This window comes from Melanostigma gelatinosum (genome assembly GCF_949748355.1).
Source record: "Melanostigma gelatinosum genome assembly, chromosome: 21".
NCBI lineage: Eukaryota > Metazoa > Chordata > Actinopteri > Perciformes > Zoarcidae > Melanostigma > Melanostigma gelatinosum.
The window spans coordinates 6,274,898-6,297,976 of record NC_136654.1 but is presented as its reverse complement, the minus strand read 5'-3'; the positions used below and the strand labels follow the sequence as shown (position 1 = coordinate 6,297,976).

Here is a 23,079-nt window from a genome sequence, read left to right as displayed (position 1 = left end):
TTCATTTTTATTTTATTCATTTCAAATAAACCTACATCAAATATACATATTTAAACAAGATTAGAAAAATAATTAAATATTTCAAAACACTAAATGTCACACATACAATAATAGTCACCACCCTACAGAGCAGGACTGAGAGCAATAATGACCATTGTTGCTGTTGGACACGCTGAAAATATATAAAATAAATACAAAAAACTGCATTTCATATACAATTACTCCCATCATGAGTAAGGGGAATGAAATGTATTGGGGCTCAATGAAGCAGTAAAAACTACTCCAAACTCAAATATAAGATATATAAGCTGATAACAGCTCACTTTCCCATGCAACAAGTTAGTACAGTAAATATTGAATGAATGAATAGTACAACACCAACTACCAAGTGATATAGTGAAGGTAAAATCAGATGACTCCCTTTTTAATGATCATTCTTCTCAATTTGAGGTGAGGTTATAGTATTTGCATATTAGAAGTTGCCCGTTCCTGAATCTACTCAAAATCAAAATTGGCAAATGTAGATTTTTTTTTCGATTTCCAACCAAATTTCTCAAACAGCTTTTTACTGGCTCATGAAACGTTTGCCTCCATAAAAATCGGCCTTCTATAGCAACTTCGATTAAGGTCACTTGGATTGCAAACAATTTTTTTTTCTTTCTACCTGATGCTGAGCAGAACAAAATACACTGACCTAATTTTGTAAAGCCAAATATAGATATCGAATATTCAAGTGTGAAGCTTTGTACGGCTTCAAGTTGAAATGTACAAAAAAAATCGGACCACTGTACTTTTTTCAACTACGAGTGTAACCACTTTCAAAAAGGTGAAAAGCTCTCTGGAAGCACTTCCCCAAGTAAAACCGTTAGGCTTGTAAATAGTATTAGCCAACTGATACAAACCATCAATAGATATAAAGTAGTGTCTGCATAGCATTACGACTGGTTGGTGTACTGGTGGGAGCGAGTGAGTTCTCAGACCCATTAGGCAAAGAGCTGATCGTCTGGGCTCATCAGTGGATACAAGTCATTAATAACAGTAGCGTTGGCCACATCCTGATGCGAGAGTGTCTTCATGTGGCCTTGGAGCTATTTTCTTTTTAAGTATTTGCACACCACAAGCAGCATTTAAATATGCAGCACAAAAGTCACAAGTAGCAGCCACAGATATAGTGTTAAGTACGAGGCACAACAATAGACTGATAAAATGCAGCCTCGCAGGTTTATCCTGGCACTGTGGGAGGGGCATGTACAGTACATGTTCAGGATAACGTGTCTGGGTGGGGAAAGGAGCGTGATCCAACCGGAAAGTGGAATCCTGCGCGCGCGTGTGTGTGTGTGCGCGCGCACAAACCCATTGTTATCCGTGCAAGGTGTTCTCTTCAGTGTGGACCATGTGAGCCACCGACAAGCCACCATTGCAAATAATGGCTGCTTTGGTTTTTAAGGTGAGTTGAAGTTGTCAAACGTCACCCTCTAAAAAGTGGGCTCAAACCGCCAGTCGTAGTTCCTCCGTTTCAGTTCTGCTCTCTGTCCGTCAGTACCTCCTCTTTCCATGTTTCCCACCGTCAGTCATGCAGGTTTTAGGCCGAAGAGCTGCACCGAGGCACAACAAATGTACCGTTAAGTTAACTTACTGATGGCTGGTCGACATGTTTGACAAGCACTCTGTACAAAAAACCTCCAAGTCCAGTTGTTCCCCTGACTCACCTGGGTCTGCTGTCTGCTTCTTCTTGTTGTGATGGACGATCTGATTCTCATTGGTCATCTTCACATCCTGGTCCTCCACATAATTACTGCAACACAGCGAGAAAGTGAAGACACAGCAGACACATGTCAGCAAAATTGGTTGAGCTTATGAAAGCTGGACTAACACCAAAACGGAGAGTTTACTGGTAACAAGGCTTGAAGCCAGCAGGTCCAGGCCTTGAGACCAAAGATGGAGCTAGAGAGCTAAGGAAGGAGGGGGGAACGGACTTGGGGCATCACAAAGTCAAGCGTGTGGTAAGGAGGGCGTGGGATGGCTGGGGGACATCTGAGGTCACTGGAGGAACCGTCATTACAGGGATTGACCACAGGGAGGTGCTGACACGGGGCTTTCACAGGCTCTGTTACTTACTGTTGGTGGTGTCTGCTGCCACGGGGGCTGAAGTGGAGAAGAGCACATCTCTGTTCAAAACAACTCATCACTTGGGACAATGGGGTTGAATCTAACCGTCTTTGTCAATCCATCAGTTTCTCTCTTTAAGACTTTGAATTGAATATCAAATGGTCTTGAATTAATATGAGGAATTAACACGTAGTCAGTCATCGGTTGGCCTATGACCATTTGGTGCTGAACTTCACATGCAAACTGCAGGACAAAGCCTAATTTAGGTATACGATTAACAATATAACGCTGAAAGGCAAAATATGCAGATGCTTTATTTTGTGGTAAAAGGCATGGTACAACCAATCGGCCATGAAACCAAGTAGTCGATCATTTATCTACATCCTAAAAGTACAGGGTACCTGATGACGGTGTTCCTCTCACGGTGTGCAATGTAGGCATTGTCTGTGAACAGGATGGTGTGGTAGAGCACCACTGGATCACAGGTCGGCAGAATGCCTCGTGCCACCCGGCTCACACTGTCCAAGATGCCGTTGTACACCAGGAGGTCGTCCACCAATAGCTGTTTACACAGAGCGACACACAGATTGCTGCTTGACGTCCAAATGCAAAAACAAGTGATTGCTCATCTCACAGCCGACAGAGGCTTACCCCAAACTCCTTTACTCCCCTTTGTGGTGTCTTTGAGTAATTCCACAGTTTGATCATGGACACCGTCACTGGCTGGTCGAAGATGACGTACACACGGTTGACCTGTGTGGAAACAATCAATACGCAAATGTCATGGAAATCTCTCCTCTGTGAGTGTAGACTGAACGCTCTCTCTCTCAAATCCTCACCAGTCCAGGGAGCACCGGGGCCAACCACATGCATCTTCCATCGTGGGTACTGTTGACTCCATCTATTAATTTATCCGGAGTCCTCACGTCACCGCTCACATTGTCCAGTATGTTCACGCTGTCTGGAAAAGCAGCGATGTCTGGTGGACATAATGTTGAGGAGCAGACAATAAATTCAAACTCATTTATACTCCAACAGCTATTGCTCGTCGTAAACAGTACGCATCCTCTTTCTGGATCCAATGTCAGTCGTCACGCCTGGAAAAGCACAGGTGTGACTAATAATTGTTTACACCTGTGCATCAAAATGAGAACAGATCGGACCTGCGCTTGCTCCAGAGCTGCGCCACAACGGACCGAAACAGCGCCGGCAAACGCCGCGCCGACCAGCAAGCAGCCTCCTTTTTTTCTTCTTCTCGAGGAAACGGACAAATTCTTCCTCGAACACTGTTCCCTTTGTTCCGAAGCTTCTACAAAGTAAGGTTCATTGCATCTGGGCATAGCTTAGCTTAATATATCCTACGTTAATTCAGGTTATTCATTTATGTGTTGATATTCCCGTATTTTGTTGTGAGAAGTTACTGTCGCGCGATATCAAGGTATTGCGCAATCAGCGCGGACGCCGAAGTTCCGCTGTATTGTATTGAACTGCTGTAACTGTCTGCATTAGACCCGTCGCTGCTGGTAGATTTAGAGTTGTGTATTATCACTTGAGAGATGTGGTAAGAGAGCACTACGCTCATCTCACCGCAGCGATAGAGATCTGTTGTATTTGGGGATTACTTTCATTTGTTTTATTTCACTTCGGGTGGCATTTCTCTCTTCCTTAACTCGACTCGGTGAGTGAGCTGAGAGTCGTGGCTTATCACTGCATAAGCTGCCGGTAGTTCAAAGACGACAACGGTATACTTATGCTTGATAAAACCAGCGTACTCAGGCTCCCTACAACACCGCACGCAGAAGCTGATTCATGACCCCCCTTTTTCTCTTTTTCTTTGCTCCCCCTCTCACTTAACCTGCACCCACATAGCCAGCCAGGACCTCTGCCCCTGGGTAACCCCGTTGCCTATTGTCCCAACTCACACGATGCATCGGCACACGTGATTACGTACAGCAACCTCTCCGCCATTTTGTCGGAGTCACTCGACTCCGCCATCTGGTGGTAGCTTAGCTGTAGTTTCCTTAAGGCTCCACACATACACATACTTGCATACATACATCCTCACCCACATACACACACTTACATACATACAGAAAGAAACTAATGATAAATTAGTATTTGTCTGAAAAAAACATAAATCAGTTACATTGTAACCCCTTTAACGGTATCTCTGATCTCAGAACACAATACTCTAGATACCACTAGATGGAGAATATTTGTAAATTTATACTTTCTAGCTATCAAAACTCAATGTTTATGGATTTACACAACAAGTCTTAACCGCACAGATGCACGAAGGTCGATGTAAGCTCATAAGAAAGGATACTGTTGTCACTGAGACTGATCTTCTCGTGGTTTTGGTCATAAAATTCAAGGCCGTTGAGGCCGATGTAGTACGGGTCTCCCCAGGTTGTTAACAGCTGCAGCTGAAAGATGACTGATGGGTAAAGGTCAAGGAATATAACAACATGAAAAGCACATGTGCAGCACACAGTCTGGGCTGTGTGCGAAGTCATTCGCCATTTATTATATATATAAATAAATATATATATATATATATATATATATATATATATACACACACACACACCCTCCACTATTTTACTGACTGTCTGAATTCTGAGTTTGAACTTTATCTCCCTCAAATATACCAACGCATGTCAGGATACAGCCACAAGGCATGATGGGAGATTCGTAGTCCATGCTGGCCTTTTCTTGTTTCTTAGAGCGTCCTCTGAATTACAGACAACGACATTATAAATTAGCAAGTGCAGTTTTCAAACGTTCTCAAGTTCATGCCAGCTAAATGTTTGGCTCCTACTTGTGGAAGTCCTCTGCACTCCTGTTGCAGGCGGGCGTCTGGAGGAAGTCGATGAAGAGGATCTCCTGGGCAAAGTCAAAGTGACAGTTGCCTGGTCCTTTCCTGATCAGGAATCCCTCCGGAGGGGAGATGGCAACATCATCCATGAACACATGGATCGCCTTCACCTGAATGTGGAAAGCTGTATGTTTGATGCGTTTCTTATCGTCTCCTGCATTGAAACTTTCTTGTTAAATATAAAAACTAATAACTAATCCATGCCCTCCAAAAACATGAATTGATCTCTGGCTCCACCTGAAGCAACTGACAGAAAAGTGTCTCACCCCTCTGTAAGAGTCCTCAGGGGACTTGTTGTAGTTCCAGATGCGGAGTCCAGCGATAGTCTGGGCCTTGTTGAATGTCATGTTCAAGGTGTGTGGCTCTCCATAGGAGAAAGGGATCAGCCACATGTACTGGTCATCAGTGGTAATGTTGTGGCCATCTATAAGCCTGGGTGAAGAAAACAGACATTGAAGGCTACACTAAGATTCTAGACATTTCACTGAGAGCGGGGTTAGGGGAAGTAAGGGTGTAAGAGCGTGTCAGGCGTACTTATCAAGCGTGCGCAGGTCGTTTTCGTACTCAGGCAGGTCGTTGAGGTCCCCGGGAGAGGCCGACATCATGTTGAGGTCTAAAGGTAAACTCTCTCCGTCCTTCCCCACCACCTCCAACCCTGTCAGGCCCATGTAGTAGGAGTCCCCCCACGTCAACACCAGCTCTAGTCTCAGGCCTGGGGAGGAGGTAGGCCGTCATTATAAGTATCCAAACAACAAACAGAGCGCCGATCATGTGACGCTGATTATCTACTCACACGTTCCAGTGTACATCCCAGGAATAAGCTCCATGTTCTCCTCAGACTGAGTCACAGTGGGGTTGAGCTGGAGATTCAACTGAGACAACATGTAAACACATTAAAACTATGACAGTCCTGTGTTGGCTAATTTACTCTGAATGCCTGTTGTACTGTCTTTCCTCAGTGTCTCTCCCCAATGTGGAATGCTGAACACGATTGGTTCCTGCACAATGAATTTTCATTTCATTTTGATGAACCGGTGGATTGAATATTCAGGGTCTTTGTTTTGTTATTACTGTCACAGGTGGAAAAAAAAGGCAAAAAACCTGCACCCACTGCCTGTACTTACTTTGAGGTCTTCTTCTCGGAAGCCAGCCTGTGTGAAGGGCCTTTCCTCTCCCTCTCCATCAGCGGTGCGTGGCCTCTGCAGCTCCTCCTCCGCCGCCAGGCTATCGGGACCCTCACCTTCACTGAGGAAGGTTTCATCATTACGAGACATAGCCTCCAGGATCTCATCGTCGGTAGTGAACAGGATGGTGTCACCAAATTGGTCCAACTCTGAAGTGACAGCAGAGTGAGGAAAAAAAAAATGGAAAACACACAAAAGGAGCATGAAAAACTTGTGAGGCTGTTGTGTTCAGCTACCTCCAGACAGGGTCCCAGAAGCCTTGGCAATCTCGCCCCTGAAGATGCACCTTCCATCCAGCAGCATTTCCACCTCCTTCACCCCTCGGAAGGAGTGAATGCGTGACTTGTTGTAGTTCCACACACGGATCATGGCCACCTGGTACGGAGCTCCAAAGTCCAGGAAGATGGTGTGGCTCCGACCAGCGGTGAACGGCGCCAGCCAAAGGTGCATGTCATCCTGGGTGCGATTAACGCCGTCAAACAAGTTGGTGACCACACGAGGATCTTTGCCGTACGCAGGGAGAATGTTGATGTCTGGTGGGTCAGCACGGATGTGAGCAGGTCGTAGGGGCTCTCCACTGGAACTGAACACCTCGAGGCTGTTGAGGCCCACGTAGTGGCGATCGCCCCAGGTGGACAGGATGTTGAGGACCAGCCTTTGGCCCTGCGGCAGCACAGGGATCTCAAACTCGTCCTCCCGCTCCATGGATGGATCATCATCAAGGCCTTCACACAATGCCCCCTGAGCGGTGAAGGGGGAATGTGGGCTCCTGGGTGCTGTGGAGGAGTTGACTGGGACTGTGGGTGGACCACGGCCCCGGCGCTGGACGAACTCATCAAAGACGTCGCCTTCGGAGGCCATGTTGGAGATGCGTCCACGCTGGAATTGGTTGAATTTAGTAAGAGAGTCCCAGGACTCCATGAGGGTGTCATCCTGTTGGCTGTGCAGCTGGGCCGGAGAGGTGTACTGCCTCCTGCTAGGGTTCACCAATGACAGTGGCTCCTCTGGAGAATACACAAAGAATTAAGAGAATGATTTTATGACAGTAAACTGCCTTTATATTTATCACATAACATGCCATATAAAATAAGACTGTATATTTAACAGTTCCCTCGTTTTAAAGATGTGTTCGCATGGTGGTGACAGGTAGCCTGATTGATGAAATACAGGGCTAAATAAAGCACAAGGTTGAATAATCACATATATAAAGGTGTCTCTTTGTGTTTCAGTGTTAGAACTTTAAACATCCCTACCTGTGTTTGACAGCGCAGTAGCTCTATGAAGCTGCTCCTCTGTCTGCCTGGCAGTGACTGCACTGTTTCGAAATGAGCTCCTGCGTCCGCTGATGGGCCTGTCCAGCTTTTGCTCTGCGAGCTCCTCCAGCAGGTCGCAGCTCAGATCTAAAGAGTCAGCCTTCCACGGACCCCCGTTTGCTGTCCTCTCGATCACCCTACACACTCGGCCAGGGTTACACGGCAGCTCCGGGAGCATTGACGATGACGAGGCTGAGGGAGATTTGGGCTCCGCAGAGTTCTGAGGCACCAGCCACAGGGGCCTCTCCCTGTTAGCCTCACATCCCTCTGGAGCTCCTCTGATCAGGGGCTGCAGCCACTGGGGGGCCACCCGTGAGGATGACGGCTGGGTGGTGACCGTCTGCTCCATGGGTGCAGGCTGCTCGACCTGCTGCCTGAGAGAGAGAGGCTCCTCTGAGACAGACAGGTCAAAAGAGTTTCCCTGGGTGGAGGGGCGACGAGCGGAGGAGGAAACCCCCACTGGTGAAGGAGTGATGGGTGGTAGCAGTGTATGTGGGTTCTCCTGCATGTCTATCATAGCCTGGCCTGCGTCTGATGGCTGCTGATTCCAACTGTGGTGGTGCTGGGTGCTGCTGCCCTCCCCACCCTTCCTGTCCTCATGGTGCTGGGGGCTGGTCCCCCGTAGATTGTGTCCTGAAGACACGGGGCTGGAAAACAAGGAGTCTGAAACCTGGAGATCCTGGAGGTCGATTGTGGTGCTGTAGTCAAAGACGTGGTTGCCGCAGCCCTTCTCCAGCTCACCTTCAAACACCAATGTGCTGTTAAGGTACAGCTTTATATGCCGCGCACCAATGTCAAGATCCTAAAAAAGAAACGGAACTTAAATTTACTTGAATATACAGGTTAAAAAAAACATTTGACTTGTGATACAAAATGCCTAATTATTCAGGATTTGGATATCTGACATCTACACATAATACCTTTTACATAACTAAGTAAATAAAATAAAGTATACATATTAAATGCAAATTAATATAAAGGAAAGTATTTGTCATTTCATATTGTGTGATATTTTGAGTCCTTAATGATTGTAATTCCAGCAAAAGCTACAAAAGATGCAAACCAAAAATGCATAAAATCCCCAAAGGTATAGCACTTGGGGAATTTCATGAATGTACAATTGATACATTTACCTATTTCTCACATACAGAGGAAGACTTCTCCAAGCTAGCAGTAATTAGCACTCTCACAGATACAAAGTCATGGCTCCCATGAAGAAATGGCTAAAGCCCAACTCCAATCTGCTCAATCCCCGAGACACTAAACGACTATGAATTTAGGTTAACCTAGAACCTATTCCCACCAACAGCTCCTTACCTTCCAGGTTCATCACAAGTAACTCTAGCTGTGGTAACATAGAAAGAGATACGATGGGGTGTTTGTACCACTCTATGAACAGCAGTGAGAGGCAGAAGCCCACGTCCCCCCCCCCCCCCCCAACACTAATCATCTGGGGCTAATCTCTCACTGTTCCACATTTAGAGAGTGTGACTGGCAGCTCAGCCAGCCAATGTTAAAACAGAACCACCCCCCCTGACGGAACCACACCAATACATTCGCCTGCATTACAGTGACAACACACAAGCATGTTGGATTTGTGCGCTCTAGATCTACAGACAGCGAAATGAATAATCTCTGCACTTGAGCGAGGGGTAAATCAAAAGATGTGAGGAACAGATTACACTTCAGTTGAACAAATTACAATTCCTTATAATCTGTAATCCCACATAAGCAAAAAAAAAAAAACATACATTGAGGCTTCGGTTGTAGTTCCAGATTTTGATGAGAGATATTCCGAAGTCTGGGGAGCGCTCGGTGTTCCTGATGACGAAGTAGAGCTGGATGGGGGGGTGGAACGGACACGTCCACATGTGACGCTCACTGGTGGTCTGGCAACCCAACAATATAGACAAAAATCATCAAATACTTGGTCCATCTAAATAGTGAGATTCGTTCTAAATGTTTGGAGCAACCGTAAACTTGTATGTAATAGGCCTTTTACACAACAGAGAGGTGTAAAAGGATCGCAGCATCCTATTGAGGTATTCCAGCTTCAGAGCCCTGTTATTGTGCAAGCTTGTTTGCTGTCATGGGACACTAAAATGGAACAGACTCATAATTAAGTGCTTTCCTGCTATTGTCGGTCTATTAAATGGCTCACCTTCAGCTTTCCATTGACAAGTGCCCCCAGGTTCCCGGGGTAGTCAGCGTTTCTGATGTCTAGGTCGTGAGGAGACACATACAGCTTCTTGTTGCTGAGGCAGAAGAACTGCAACTCAGTCAGCCCGACCTGCAAAGAGCTCCCCCAGTTCGACAGGATCTCCATGGTAACATACAATGCAGGGGTGACCTCAGCCGAGGACAGGTTCCTCTGCAATGATAACACAAAACAGCCATAAGTGCCTCTGTTCACGTATGCGTATATCACACCCAGTAGTATTCAGACTTTTCCCTCTGCCAGATGGTGTTACTGACTCACCGGCTGCTTGTTAAACTCTGTTTTGACACTCTGAGGTATGTTGCAGCCGGGTCCTGCTTCAAGTTTCTTCAATGCTTTCAGCAGTTTCTGTGGTTGCCTGAAGAAAAAGGATGACATCCTCAGCTCCACTGCTTTGTCTATGGCGCCTGACCTTCATATTAATGGTGAGAGATGGCTGAGCACTGTGGTGGCTACGCTGATAAATATTTCTTCAAAGTCAGAGGAAGTACACACCATAAATCTCTGTGGGGCTGCCCCCTCTTAGTCGACTAATCGGTTGTTTCGGTTTCAGTAAATTTAGATTTCTTTTGTCGATTGGTCATTTATTAAATGCTTTTACATTCTGAATCATCAGTTCATTTCTGGTAAACACACAACTTAAAGTGGTGCTTTTACATGATTCTTTGTGGAAAAACCATAGAAACAGAATAGGAGTAGAAGAGACATTCCCCAGTCAAATCAACGTAGCACGGTGATCAGAGCAGCAACCATTTCTATATGTACCACTGCCATTGCGAACTGCCACTGTAACCATCGTAGCATAGCAATTAGCACGCTCGCTAGCTAATTAGCGGACAGCTGGCTAGTCACCATGCTTTAATGCTACACTGGTTACAGAAAATGAGCTCGCCGACACTTTGGAGAAGGACAAGCTACCGAGATGCAAGCTGAAACAACACTTTACAGCCTTACAGACGTGCGCTGTCACCGTAACTACTGTGTATGATGGTGCAATATGCTGTCATCATACCCGGGGCCCATGAGCGTAATTCTCTGCATGGCCACAGTGACATTGCTCTCATCCTTGTTGTGGCTGTTGTGGTGCACTGAGTCATTCATCATCTGCTGTCCCCTGCCCTGGATTAAGAGGAAGCAGAATAGAAGAGTCAGACATCCATAAGCTTAAGAGGCAGAGTTTACATGGAAGCATCATTTAAATCACATCGTACATGTGTAGAATTGTGTGGGCAGTAACATCAGGCTGTATAATATAGGGCCTCTAAATGAGCATAAAAACAACTGTTAATAGAGAAGAAAAGGGGTTTTAATAATTAGTGGCCTAAATTGAGTCGAGGTGGGACATGTACAGTGTGGGGCAGGCAGACCGCGTTGCGGCTGAAGAGCTCCGGACTCTGCACAGGGTCGTTTTCTCTCTGGATGGCCTGGCGCACCCTGCATGCCATCTCCTCTGGGTCTCGCTCCTCAACAGAAGCCTTTCTGGCTGCCAACAGGGGCCTCTCCGGCCGACTCCTTGGCCCTTCAGCAAGAAGCACACATCTATTAAACAACAATCATGCACCATGCTATCTAACAGCTGGGCTTTTCGACAGAGTTTTATTCTAAATTGGGAAATCTCCCATTTGTGGAATGTAAACTTTGAATTAAAGAGCTTTCAAAATATTAAAAGACTCACTCTGACCATCCCAGCTTTCTTTGGAAGGGGGTCTATCTAATGTTTTGCTCTTCACCAACATGGGCTTGGTGGGTATAAAGGTGTCAGTGTGTTCGTTCCTTTTTGCAGATAGTTCAATCTTACGACCTGGAATGATGGAGAAAATCAAAACTGAGGATATTTTCATGTGAGGAATATATTGTGATGTTGTAAATTTGCAGGCATAAAAGGGCCATGGGCTGGCTGGCTAATGCTTGCTAACGCTTGAACTGGGCATAGACAGCTAAACAACTTGCCTATTCTCCATGCGTACAGATCAGTGCTGATGAAGCAGATATGGAGGAGATGGAACCACTCTGGGCAATTAAGACTCACCCTAGGAAGCAATAAAAATCTACATATGAAAGTGGATGATAAAGCCTACCTTTAGTTGAGGGTCCAAAGTCCAGCACAATGAGGTTTGCCGAGTCAAAATGGCTATGGGAGCCGCTGGACCGAGGGTTGGAGGAGGACTTGGAGGACGTGAGAGGCAGCCCCAGTTCATCCAGACTCTCAGTGCTCTCCTCCCGCTCAATCTGCTCTTCCACCCACTCCTCGTCCGACTCCTCCCCCGCCGAGCCACGGTTGCTTCGCCGCATGCTAACCTCCAGGCTCCGACGCAGAACCTGGTTTACAAAGGTCAGCGTTTACGCATGCACCCATGCACACGGTGATCAGTGCAAGAACTAACAGGCGCAAATGTACACACATGCATGCTGACAGTTTAAGCATTCCCTTGATTTGTGACTACCACGGAAGTAACGTCATAAATTCACACCCAGGGGCATGAAACTAATTAAGATGATTCACAACACCTCAGGCAACCTTGACAAGATGAAATAAAACAGTGTACATATTTCTTCTTCTGCTCACCTTCACTTCCTCGAGGTTGAGAAGTACCTTCTCGCTGTGCTCCTGATTTGCTTGGCTCTCATGCCTGGAGCTGAAGGAGGGCGACACCTTGCAGGAGTTCCTTGGGGAGCAGGGACTACGAGACGAGCGTGGACCGGAGCTCTGTATGAAACAAGGTGATCAGAGAAAGGGGAAACGGCAGAGACGGAGAGATGCTAAGTAGTACACACAGCTGCATCTGACACATAGCCCCTCCCCTAAAAAAAACACCCACACAGACAGGCTTAGTAGGCATTGTCATGTCTTGACTCTACCTCCATGTCTACGCTTTCATATGGCTCAAAATCCTCAGAGTAGCGCTTTTCTGGACAGATCCGCAAACTTGGTCCTTCCTCGGTTCGAATTCTGACAGAATCCTGCATACAACAAAAAAAGAGGAAATGTTTAACATGTGTACTTTCATCGTAAAATATTTTTGATGCTGCATAATCAAGGATTAAATATATTAAGTAGTTAGAAGCCCCTACCTTCGCCCATTCTTTCCTCTGGACTTTTCCTGGGGCAGTGTGGCTCCTCTTCCTGTGGGTCTGCTCCAGATTACGGCCGTCTTCAGTTAGCTGGTGGGCGCTTCGACAGGCATCTGACGATGAGCAGCAGCACAGAAAGGAACATGGAGCAGCTTGCAGCAGACTACTGCCTCAGTGGAGAAGGAAAACGCAGCCACATACGCAGATGGTCCACACAGCACAGAGGAAGAACAAAGAACTGGCTGCCAGCAATAACTGTCACTGTCATTTATTCACTGGGACTGGGCAAGGGATCATACCAAACACACTACAAGCTGAGGAGTGGTGGCTATTCGCTCATGCTCCATATGGTTTGAAGATGACAGGAGCAACAAAATATGAGTAATACGAGTATGAGGTGGCGCCTTCCATTCCAAAAGGTTTGCCTGCCCGAGAACAATATTTACTTCTGCGCAGTAAAGAAGGAAAACAACAATGGAGGTCTTATATAAGACTGCTACTTTTGAGTTTTCTACAGCAGCATACCTGCTGTACGTGCAGGTCTCGAAGCAGGCGAGGAGGTGACACAGGAGCTCTTGGGCTGCTTCCTATTGGCTTCAGCATTGGCTCCGTTAAGATAAAGTGAAAAACCTTGCTCAAGCTGTTCCAACTCAATCTCCCTGGAGTCTTTGACTTTAAGGCGCTTTAGGATCCTGAGGAGCAAAGAAAACGGGTGACTACATCTACAATTGTAGAAATCTGGCCAACAGTGTATCACATGTTTGAGATGGCTAAGATCAAGATTCAGGACTCACAGGAGGACGCCAAACATTTTTACAGTATTCTGACCTCCAATCTACCACATTTCACACACTAATTTAGTTCCTCTCAAAGCAAAGAAACCAGTGCTCCTATGTGGCAGCACTGAAAGCCATGGAGGAGTTCCACATCTCCTCTGTGAAAACTAATCTGTCCATCCCCAGCAGCCTGTGATCACACTTCACCTGTTTTTGTGCTGGAGGGCGATTAAATATTCATCCAGGGTGTCGTCCACAGCAGAGGCTAGCTTCTCTCCTTGACACTTCTTACTCTCCTTAAAGAACACCAGCATTAGTACATGCACACACACACACTCACACACAGAGTCAGAAAAGCCTACATCAGCTATTTGAGGACAACAGATCGTATACACAATACACCTCATTGGTGCACTAGTACTCACAATCACGGACTACAATCAATATCCACTGTGTTCTGTACATCACAAAAATGCAAGCAAACAACTTGCTCCTCCAGTCGTCTTGAGTAAATAAAACATAAATACAGCTAATGCAATGTGTCAAGACGTTAATGTTACATAACAGATAGACAAAACATATTTATGCAACTTGGGCCAAGATCCCTGTGGAGACACTCCCAACACATTTATGAATCCATGCCATGTCAAATTCATGCTCTCCTTAAAAAGGTGGTGCTACCCTGTACTCATTAGGTGTGAGCACTACAGTGGTTACACGGTGACTGGAACATGAGCTACTTTATCTCGCAATAATGTGTCCTTGCATAATACATAAAGCATCGCCCTTTCAAAGAAACTAGCAGTGAGAATACGTGTCACAAATCTATGACATCTATCGATCTATCATCACTTAAAATGTCATGTAACTAGAGAGCGATGAACAACTGACGTGTTTAAAAGCCACACTTGACATGATGTTTTATTGTAAAAATAAAAAAAAATAAAAAGAATAAATACTTAAGCCAAGATCCAAAAAGTGAGGGTCCAGCAGCAATCCTCACAATGTGAATATTGTCCAGACACTGCTGGACTAAATTCAAATGAAATCATCACATTAAATCATCAGATGTCTGCCTGCTTCAGTCTTAAAAGGCCTTTACCCAAAGCCACTGGTCAATTTGACGGATGTGTGTGTCTTGGAAGGAGCATCAGTTGTCTGTATAACACAGTCACCTACAGCTCATGCCATTCCGTGTTTACAAACCATCATGCAAGACGAGCAAGAAAATCAGAAAGCCCTTACTTAGTTTCTACAAGTCAACTAGGCTACAGCATCTGTCAATATCAGAAGAGAAGCAAAGAACATTGAATGAAGAATAGAAAGTACTTGTTAGTGACAGAGATTAGAGACAACTGCTGTAAAATATGACTGATTGACCCGAAAATCAGAGAGCTTCTGAATGGTGTCTCATGCTGAGTAATGTGACAGATGATGCGAATTTGAGACCGACAGAGCAGATGAGTGTCTTACCTCGTTATCCATTGTGTGGATGCTGATAGTGCTGTTCACACAATCCTATCCCATATTACGGAGAGGCTCTGTGATTCTCCAGACATCATTGTAATCTGTGTTGAGTTTGATTTCCACTGCAGAGGGAGCACAGATGAGAGAGACCCAAGGTTACCTGTGACATGACACCGAAATTACCTTTAATGCAGTTCGTTTCAAATGTCGCCCCACCCGCTGGACAATTCACAACTAAAAACACATCATATCCGCTATTTCCAAGCCGAACGTTGACGTTACCCATCTGATTATAGCCCATTTGAAACAGCTTGACGTTACATTACGTCGAGGGTATTTACAGATGTGTGGTTTGCTAATCATATTTATTGATATGACATTAACAGCTAACACGCCTGACAGTTCTGACTGTTAACATTGAACGGTTAGCTAACGGTAGCATTACAGGTTAATGGTTTAACGTTATCGCACAAATTATCTCCAGCGGTTAGCTTGTGTCAGAGACAACGTTAGCAAGCAGTTAGCATTGACGCTAATAACAGACTCACTAGTCAGCGTTAGCATGTAATAAACACATTAAATAACACAAAAACAGGCTTTTGCACTCATATTCTCGTACACCTTTTACTCTGGTTCTAACGAGTATTAGAAAACCACTTACTGTCCTTGTAAAACTATACTTTGTTAGCCATTATCTTTGAAATGAACGAGTTTTCCTGTGTTTTCTCATGTGTCCAGTCAGTGGTGTTGGTTAGTAACTAGCTGTCCACCAATAGGGAGATCCGCATCGGTGTTAGACACGCCCCCAGCCTGTCCGCTCTCTGACTGCTGCTCCTCGCGCCAACATCCAGACAGACAAGCCTGCACAAAACGCTGTGCTGCAAAAAACACACCCTTGAGGAGCAGTGAAGAGTGGTATACAAGCATGTCATTCAGCATCAGATTACAAAGAAATAAGGACATCACTGAAGTAAAATCACACAGATTCCCATGGTTCAACAGTAAAAAGTTCAACACTGTTTTTATTTATTATAAATCAATACATGTTATGTAAAAAGGACAAAGGGGGTCTGAAATAAAATCATTGTAGATGTAAACCAAACAGATTAGGTTATGCCATCCTCTTACCACACTGGACCCATACCACAGACTCTTGATTAGCCAGCATAGTTAACACTCATTCACTCATCCCAAAACGCCCTAGGCTATACTTAAAGATCATTCTACATTTTGGAAAAGGTTGGAAATTAAAATAATGTGGTTGACATCAATCTTTCTGCAAAGTGTTGCAAGTATAGCGACTAAGCATGCCATTGTTTTTGTGCAATCCATTACAACCATCACCAGCAGCAGTCAACAATATTTGAGAAGTACGTTTACATTTGTTTTTTGTATAGAAGTTCAAGGATGTGATGACTCTCAAACTCCTGACGGTAAACAATAAAAGCTTTGTGTGAAGCCCCTTGTAACGGTCCTGAATGTAACGCAGGTTTAGGCATCATCTGTTGAGAAATGACCAAGACCTATTGCTTTAGCTCATTTGTTGTGGTACAGACTTCCTAAAATGAGAAAAGCCAGCATCATTGTGTTGCACACACTTAACCGCTTCTTGAAAATAGGTGGACATGAAAATGGTAGATGCTAGATGGCAAAAGGGAGCACAGCCCCTCGCTGCACCGGTAGCACTCAAAAACAACACTCCACACAGAAGAGAGGGTGGGTCCGTTACCATCAACTTGGAATTAGATGGATATTACATTGTATTATCGTTAAAAACAAAATGCCCTTGTGACAGAATTGCAATCCATTACTGTGTTTGCCATGTAACTGCAGGCCAGCAGCTGTGAAGGCCATACAAGTGCAACCAATTCATCTTCACAGCACTGCAAGATAAAAGCATACAATCTAACTAGATTAGGCCAATCAAGATGATTTCACTGACCCCTGACCCTTATGGTTCCTCTCATGTTTTGACAGTAAAACAGGTTGCCAAAATGTCCCTTCTTTTTCTTATTAACTTTATCCTTGTACTAAACATATCAGCAGTGTTATCAAGTCAAAGTGAACCGTATAATAATATTGTGGGAAAGGGTAATGGCTTTCCCTCGCCTGTTTTAAAAACCAAGCTCCAACTCTGCTTGGTCATGGTCGGTAGATGGGAGGCTGAAACGGACCACATGTCCAATTACTCAAAACACACACGGGAGGAGAAAAAGTAAAATAATAACTTAAATAGAAGTGCTTAAAAATAACAGTTCTTAGAGCCCTTTCAGAAACCCCAAAAAAAGGGTGCAAAGCAGGAATCCCACCCACACAGAATAGGAGAACAAAATGAACATCTGCAATGGTAATGCTAATATTCATCCAATGATTCACAGATGTACAGTTCAGGTGTAGATCATATCGTGCCCTCCCTTATTTCTTGATTCCTGGTCAGTGGCCCCCCCACGTCTGTGAGCCTCGGCTTCCCTCCGTTTCAAGTCTGTCTGTGGTGGGGGAACACTCTGTCTCAGTACACCTCCCCTCTTCCTCCTTTGCCGTCAGTGCCTGTTCCTCCTCTCTTTTCCTGCGCTCCAACTCCCACTCCACGAAGGTGTCGAAGAGGCTGGGCCAGGCCTCGTCCTCGCTGTAGTTGCTCAGGTCCGGCCCAATAGCGTGGGTGAAGTTGAGGAACATGTTCCACGTGTCCCTTGAAATGCCCCGAATACTTGAGGGGTTCTCCGACAGGAAGTCCAGCCAGTGCTCCAGGATGGCGGGCGAGTCCTGGGTGAACACCAGGCGCCACAGGGCGATGGCGATTTCACGCTGCAGCGAGCGCTGGCCCTCGTCAGCGTCCAGGCCAAACTGGAAGGTGAAGCGGTACAGGTCCTTGAAGTTCTCCTCGCCCCGGGCGTCCAGCATCATGACGGGGAAACGTGAGCAGATACCCTCGAGGCTGTCTGCCTGGATGGCCTTGCAGCCCTCAACAAACTCCTTCCTGGGGACACAAAGTAAACAGGAACAGACATCAGAGCGATAGTGGAGTGGACCATGATGAGGCCCAGCAAAGAACTTTTTAACAAAACTCAATCAGCAGCACCAGAGCTAACTAGTAGCTAAATTGACTAAGTGCTACAACAGAACAGTGTGAAGAAATGCAAACATGTGTCTGTAACAACTATCTGACTAACTCCTATAACAACTACCTATAACTTTGTCGTATGTATTTTCTCTGTTGACTATATTGTGCAGTTGTGTTTCATATATTGTACCTTTAAATATATTTTAAAGCTCAGTACTGGAGGAGGCAAACAGGCATTTAACTCTACAATATAAAGATTTGAGTATGTGACAAATAAACACCTTGAAAACAACACTAGAAACACAACTGACAAAGAAGGAGGCCTTGCCCCTTGCAGTTTAAGGAATAGATTTAAAAATGGTACTCCTATTAATGAAACATTGACAAACTTCAAGCAGATATACTTTGGTCTTTGAGCACTGCAACAATGTAGGCTTTCAAAGTCAAACGGAATATAAACAGCTTGGGTAAGCATTGGTCGACAATGAAACACGGTGGTCACCAGAGTGTGGTGTTGTCCAAAGCCTCGCATAGAAAAGTGCTGAGTTCAAAATCAGAGGGGGGAGGTGACAAGTGAACCGGCCAGCGGGCAGCTCTATTCATCTCAGACACTAACTGCAGTGGGAGTGCAGAGCAGGAGATATATATATATATATATATATATATACACCGTATATATATATATACACACACGTGTGTGTGTGTGTGTGTGTGTGTGTGTGTGTGTGTGTGTGTGTGTGTGTGTGTGTACAATTGTGGAGCGTTGACGATAGAAAGGTACACTAAAGGATCCCGGCCAGATTCATGGCATTACAGTTCATTCTATCCTCACCCCATGGGTGATTTGTCTGTTAATAACAAATGCATAGCCAATTTATTACAGCTATAATATACTTTCTTCTTAAATGTAACAATTACTGACTGGTTTTAAAGTCCTCTAAGTTTCTTTGCATTTCTAAAAGCTTTTTTTTACGTTTTTTCAAAATGTGTCATTTCATTGATCATCAGCACTGACACCAGCAGCCACTGAAATGACTCAAAGTGACTAATCAAGTGCACCGAGTCCTTTCTGTGTGGGTATGTCAGTGTGTGTGTGTGTGTGTGTGTGTGTGTGTGTGTGTGTGTGTGTGTGTGTGTGTGTGTGTGTGTGTGTGTGTGTGTGTGTGTGTGTGTGTGTGTGTGTGTGTGTGTGTGTGTGTGTGTGTGTGTGTGTGTGTGTGTGTGTGTGTGTGTGTGTGTGTGTGTGTGTGTGTAAAATTAAATTGTGCGCGTAAACTTCCGGGAATATCCCCCCGGGATAAATAAAGTAATAACCACCAGGCCACAATAAGCATTTCCAAATGTAATACCAAATGAATATATATGTATATATATATAGTAACAGCATCCTGTTTGGTAATTAAATCAGGGCGAGCACTAATGAAACTATATGTGTCAGTCATCTGGGATGAGGAAATATCTGACTCAAGATGTCCTGTTCTCACCTACAGCTAATAACTGTGGAGTGGTCATGCTAGTTCATCCTGATGAACAGATACCAGCAAACAACACGCCCAATGTCCCAGAACTCCACCTTACCTCGTAAACTTGCACATGGTGGCTGCTTGAAACTTCCAGGCGAGAACAAGCACACGAAACTCTGCTGGGTCCACACACAGGTCATTGCAAAACATCTCCATGCCTTCCTCCAAGATGGCATCCTCCTCTTCATCCTTGTAGCAGCGGAACAGCTCATCGATGCGCAGCATCGACAGCCCGTCTCCATCCAGACACTCGTCCCTGCGTGGTTCCCCCATCACTGCAGGGATGACGGGCATCTCCACCGTAACATCCAAGGCCTTGGTGCCATTCGACAGATCGCTGGAGGCTTTGCTACACGGAGCACCGGGCTCTTCTTTGTGGCCGCAACCAGCACTGCCACCTTTCTTGTGGTGGGACTTGGAGCCGCTCTCCTTGTCTCCACTCTTACTGCCGAGCGAGGACGTCGGATTCTTACACTTGGTGACACATTGACCCATGTCTCCCTCCCTGGTCCCTCGTCTGTCTTTCCTCCTCACCTTCAGTCCCCGTCCGAGCCACCTAGACGCCTCTTCTCTGGCCCGGCGAGACGTCTCAACATACCCTCAGGCCTGAGGTGACGAACAATTGAAAAATGTTAATTGTCGTAGAGTGCGGCTCTAGACTGAGTCAGCCTTGCTCAAAATCAAAAAGGCAAGGATCCACATTTCTGTCGCTATTAGTAGAACAAACTCTAAGCACAAGGATTTGTGAACATTGAAGGTCAGGAAGTTACACTACCTGTGCCAAATCTGCCCCGGTTCACTGCCAGACTTCAAAACCCTAAAAAGTGAAGACCAAACAACAGTCGAGTTATCAGGTGCACCTCGATTGGCAGTGCAGATTGTCTGGGGAGGGACAACAGCACAGCCAAAATATACAGCCGACATGTTGAAAAGTCATCGCCTATATCGTCTATATGTATGCATGCATCCAATGCTTACAGTGTTGATTACCATAGAAACCTCTACAAAAGAAAAAAACATTACAGGTAACCCCATAAAACTTACTGAATTGGTTTTGTGTTAAACAGAGCCACTAAAAAACTTTAGGGTTTCCTTTGTGACACCAAAGGTCCATCCATTTAAAGGCAATTAAAATATACCTAAATGTGTATAACTTGAACTAATTATGTTAGCTTTGTTGTGTTTCATTTCATGATAATCCTATATACCATGTCCACATAAATGACGTATTTATCTTGGCATCAGGAGACAGTCTGACAGAGACAGTTTTACCAGGTTCTTCAATAGGCAGTACATGCAGCGTTGCTGTCTTCTTACATCCCAGCAGTAATGGCAGCAGATTAAAAAAATGCAATCATGAAATGATTTCTAAAATAGGCAAGACTGTGGAGCTACTATGGTTGCCAATGAAAACGGCAAAACTATTTGAAAGCCATTTCACAGCAATCATTTGACGTGATGGTTCCCAACCTTCCGCAGTGAAAACAATTCAACGCGAGGCTGTTTCGTGAGGTTAAAATAAACATGATTCCTTGGTCATGCGTGTCCCTTTTCAGGTTTTCACAGGCTTTTAAAAGAGAGTATATATATATATATATATATATATATATATATATATATATATATGTGCATGGAAAAGAAAAGGGGAATAACGTCACACTGAAAAGTAACATCACTATGGGGACCCACATGTTGCCACAACTAACTAAGGTTGTGATTGGCAAGAAAAATAACTTTGGAGAGGAGGATGAAAATCTGATTCGTGACCGAAGTGCATATAAGTTCAGAGTAATCAAACTAACACAATGTGTATAAGCATTATCTCTTTTCTACCTGCCCCATTTGTCACAAAGCAGCATGACTTCATGTGTACATTAATGCAGTTAATCAGTCAGCTGTAACATCCGCTCAGATTAAATGTGTGAGTTGATTAAGTGATCAATAACTAACAAAAAAGTAGCTGGGAGTTACTTACAGACAATCCCTCTGCAGGCATTGAGCACAGATCAAAGCGTCTTCCTACTGTGCTCCGTCATTGTGAGCTTGACATCCGCACTGCTGAAAAGACACATAATCTTGTCATCATAAGCAAAAAGTGATAGCTCATCACTCTCAACACTGCAGGACTATTTTTGTCAACATCCTATGAATATGTAATTTGAGCACAACAAAGCAGTTTGCCTCATTGCAGGAATGTTCAATTTCTGATTAATAACTACAAAGACAATGGTATAAGAGGCTAATACATCTCTGGATGATCATCTGTAGGTGTCCAGTGAGAGACAGGCTTTGTCCTGAATGTGATTCAACTCATGAGCATATGTTGTAAAAATACACAACTTCGACTTACTTTTGAAAACAACTTTTTCTGTCTGTGGTTATCACCTGTCTTACCAAGCCTCGATTATTGTTCTAACGTTAATAATGAAAATGTATTCAGCAAATCGACCGTACTGATCACTGAACTGGGCATGTCCAGGCAAATGTCTCACTGGCACACTCTGGCTAACTCCACCTACCTAACATATGATGGACGTCTGAAGCCTCACTTAGTTATTAGAATGTTTCAAATACCATCTGCACGCCAAACATTTAACGTCAAGTTATCAGCCATTATTGTTAACTAAGCTAACTAGATGTAGTCCTAAAACTGTGAGACAACAAAGATGAGCTACAGTTCGCGTGATATTTGCACCGCTGGTGTCAATGCACAGAACTGTCCTCCACTAACGTGAGCTAGCATTAACGTTATTTTTACCACGTTATGATGGCGAGCATAAACAGGATCAAGTGGACTTAACAGCACATGCACAAGCACAACACTTACAAATGCCATGTAAACAGTGTTTGGATAACCGTTAACACCTGGCATTTTCATCTGTTCACTTATTCAGATGGTACTTGTGTCAAAGCTGTTATTGATTGGCGAGACATCGCCGCCACCGGGCCATTTAATGCTAACGTTACATCAACAACTGCCTGGCCCTGACGACGTCGCCACAGCTAGCTAGCATCAGCTCGGTCCACTAAAAGTTAGCTATCGGCTAAGCTAGGTCTTCCGATTAAGACACCGAGAAACGCCACAGTTAACATCGTACAGAAACTTACCTTTTTGGGAAACTGTATCGTCTGGAATTGGATGAACATCCCGTCAGGGTCGCCGGTACAAATTAAGTAGAAAGTAAGTTGGCCAATTTAGCGTACACGACCAGAAACGAACTGAGGCAAACTCGTTGCGTTAACTCAGAATGCTAGCTAACTAGCTGGCAGCTGAGAGAAACTTCCTCATCAGTATCGTATTCACCTCCGCTTTTAAAAGGAAAATAGGTGAAACACTAGCAACCAGGTGGTACCTTTTAATCCATTCTGAATTACGTTCGCTCTTTAGAGTGAGTTAAAGGACTACCTCGGACCAAAGCAGTCCATTTCTTTGTGCTTCCCCCTTTTAGTCACTGAGTGTAGCTACACAGTGGGCATT

The 23,079-nt window shown here is 44.8% G+C and overlaps 2 protein-coding genes across 3 annotated transcripts; both read right to left on the bottom strand.

The window, feature by feature from the left end:
- Window positions 1–135: 135 nt before the first annotated feature.
- On the bottom strand, window positions 136–15,759 carry katnip (katanin interacting protein). The gene is made up of 28 exons (XM_079293577.1): window positions 15,679–15,759; window positions 15,024–15,139; window positions 13,758–13,846; window positions 13,300–13,466; window positions 12,775–12,887; window positions 12,562–12,663; window positions 12,269–12,409; window positions 11,781–12,021; window positions 11,378–11,503; window positions 11,070–11,221; window positions 10,715–10,821; window positions 9,964–10,060; window positions 9,646–9,855; window positions 9,236–9,373; window positions 7,425–8,286; window positions 6,408–7,175; window positions 6,112–6,320; window positions 5,781–5,859; window positions 5,522–5,699; window positions 5,254–5,419; window positions 4,931–5,097; window positions 4,779–4,843; window positions 4,436–4,546; window positions 2,949–3,088; window positions 2,761–2,862; window positions 2,511–2,671; window positions 1,710–1,795; window positions 136–1,595 (listed from the first exon to the last, which is right to left on the bottom strand). Exons 2-28 carry the CDS (start codon window positions 15,033–15,035, stop codon window positions 1,537–1,539), a joined length of 4,848 nt encoding a protein of 1,615 aa, XP_079149703.1. The 5' UTR covers window positions 15,036–15,139; window positions 15,679–15,759; the 3' UTR covers window positions 136–1,536.
- Window positions 15,760–16,019: 260 nt separating this feature from the next.
- Window positions 16,020–23,070, bottom strand: dcun1d3 (defective in cullin neddylation 1 domain containing 3). 2 transcript variants are annotated; one of them, XM_079293616.1, is made up of 5 exons: window positions 22,710–23,070; window positions 21,577–21,659; window positions 20,377–20,418; window positions 19,657–20,207; window positions 16,020–17,994 (listed from the first exon to the last, which is right to left on the bottom strand). In XM_079293616.1, the coding sequence occupies exons 4-5, from the start codon at window positions 20,094–20,096 to the stop codon at window positions 17,451–17,453; spliced, it is 984 nt and encodes a 327-aa protein (XP_079149742.1). In that variant the 5' UTR covers window positions 20,097–20,207; window positions 20,377–20,418; window positions 21,577–21,659; window positions 22,710–23,070; the 3' UTR covers window positions 16,020–17,450. The 2 variants fall into 2 exon arrangements, with proteins under 2 accessions (XP_079149742.1, XP_079149741.1); XM_079293615.1 differs by having other exon boundaries at window positions 21,577–21,656.
- Window positions 23,071–23,079: the final 9 nt, after the last annotated feature.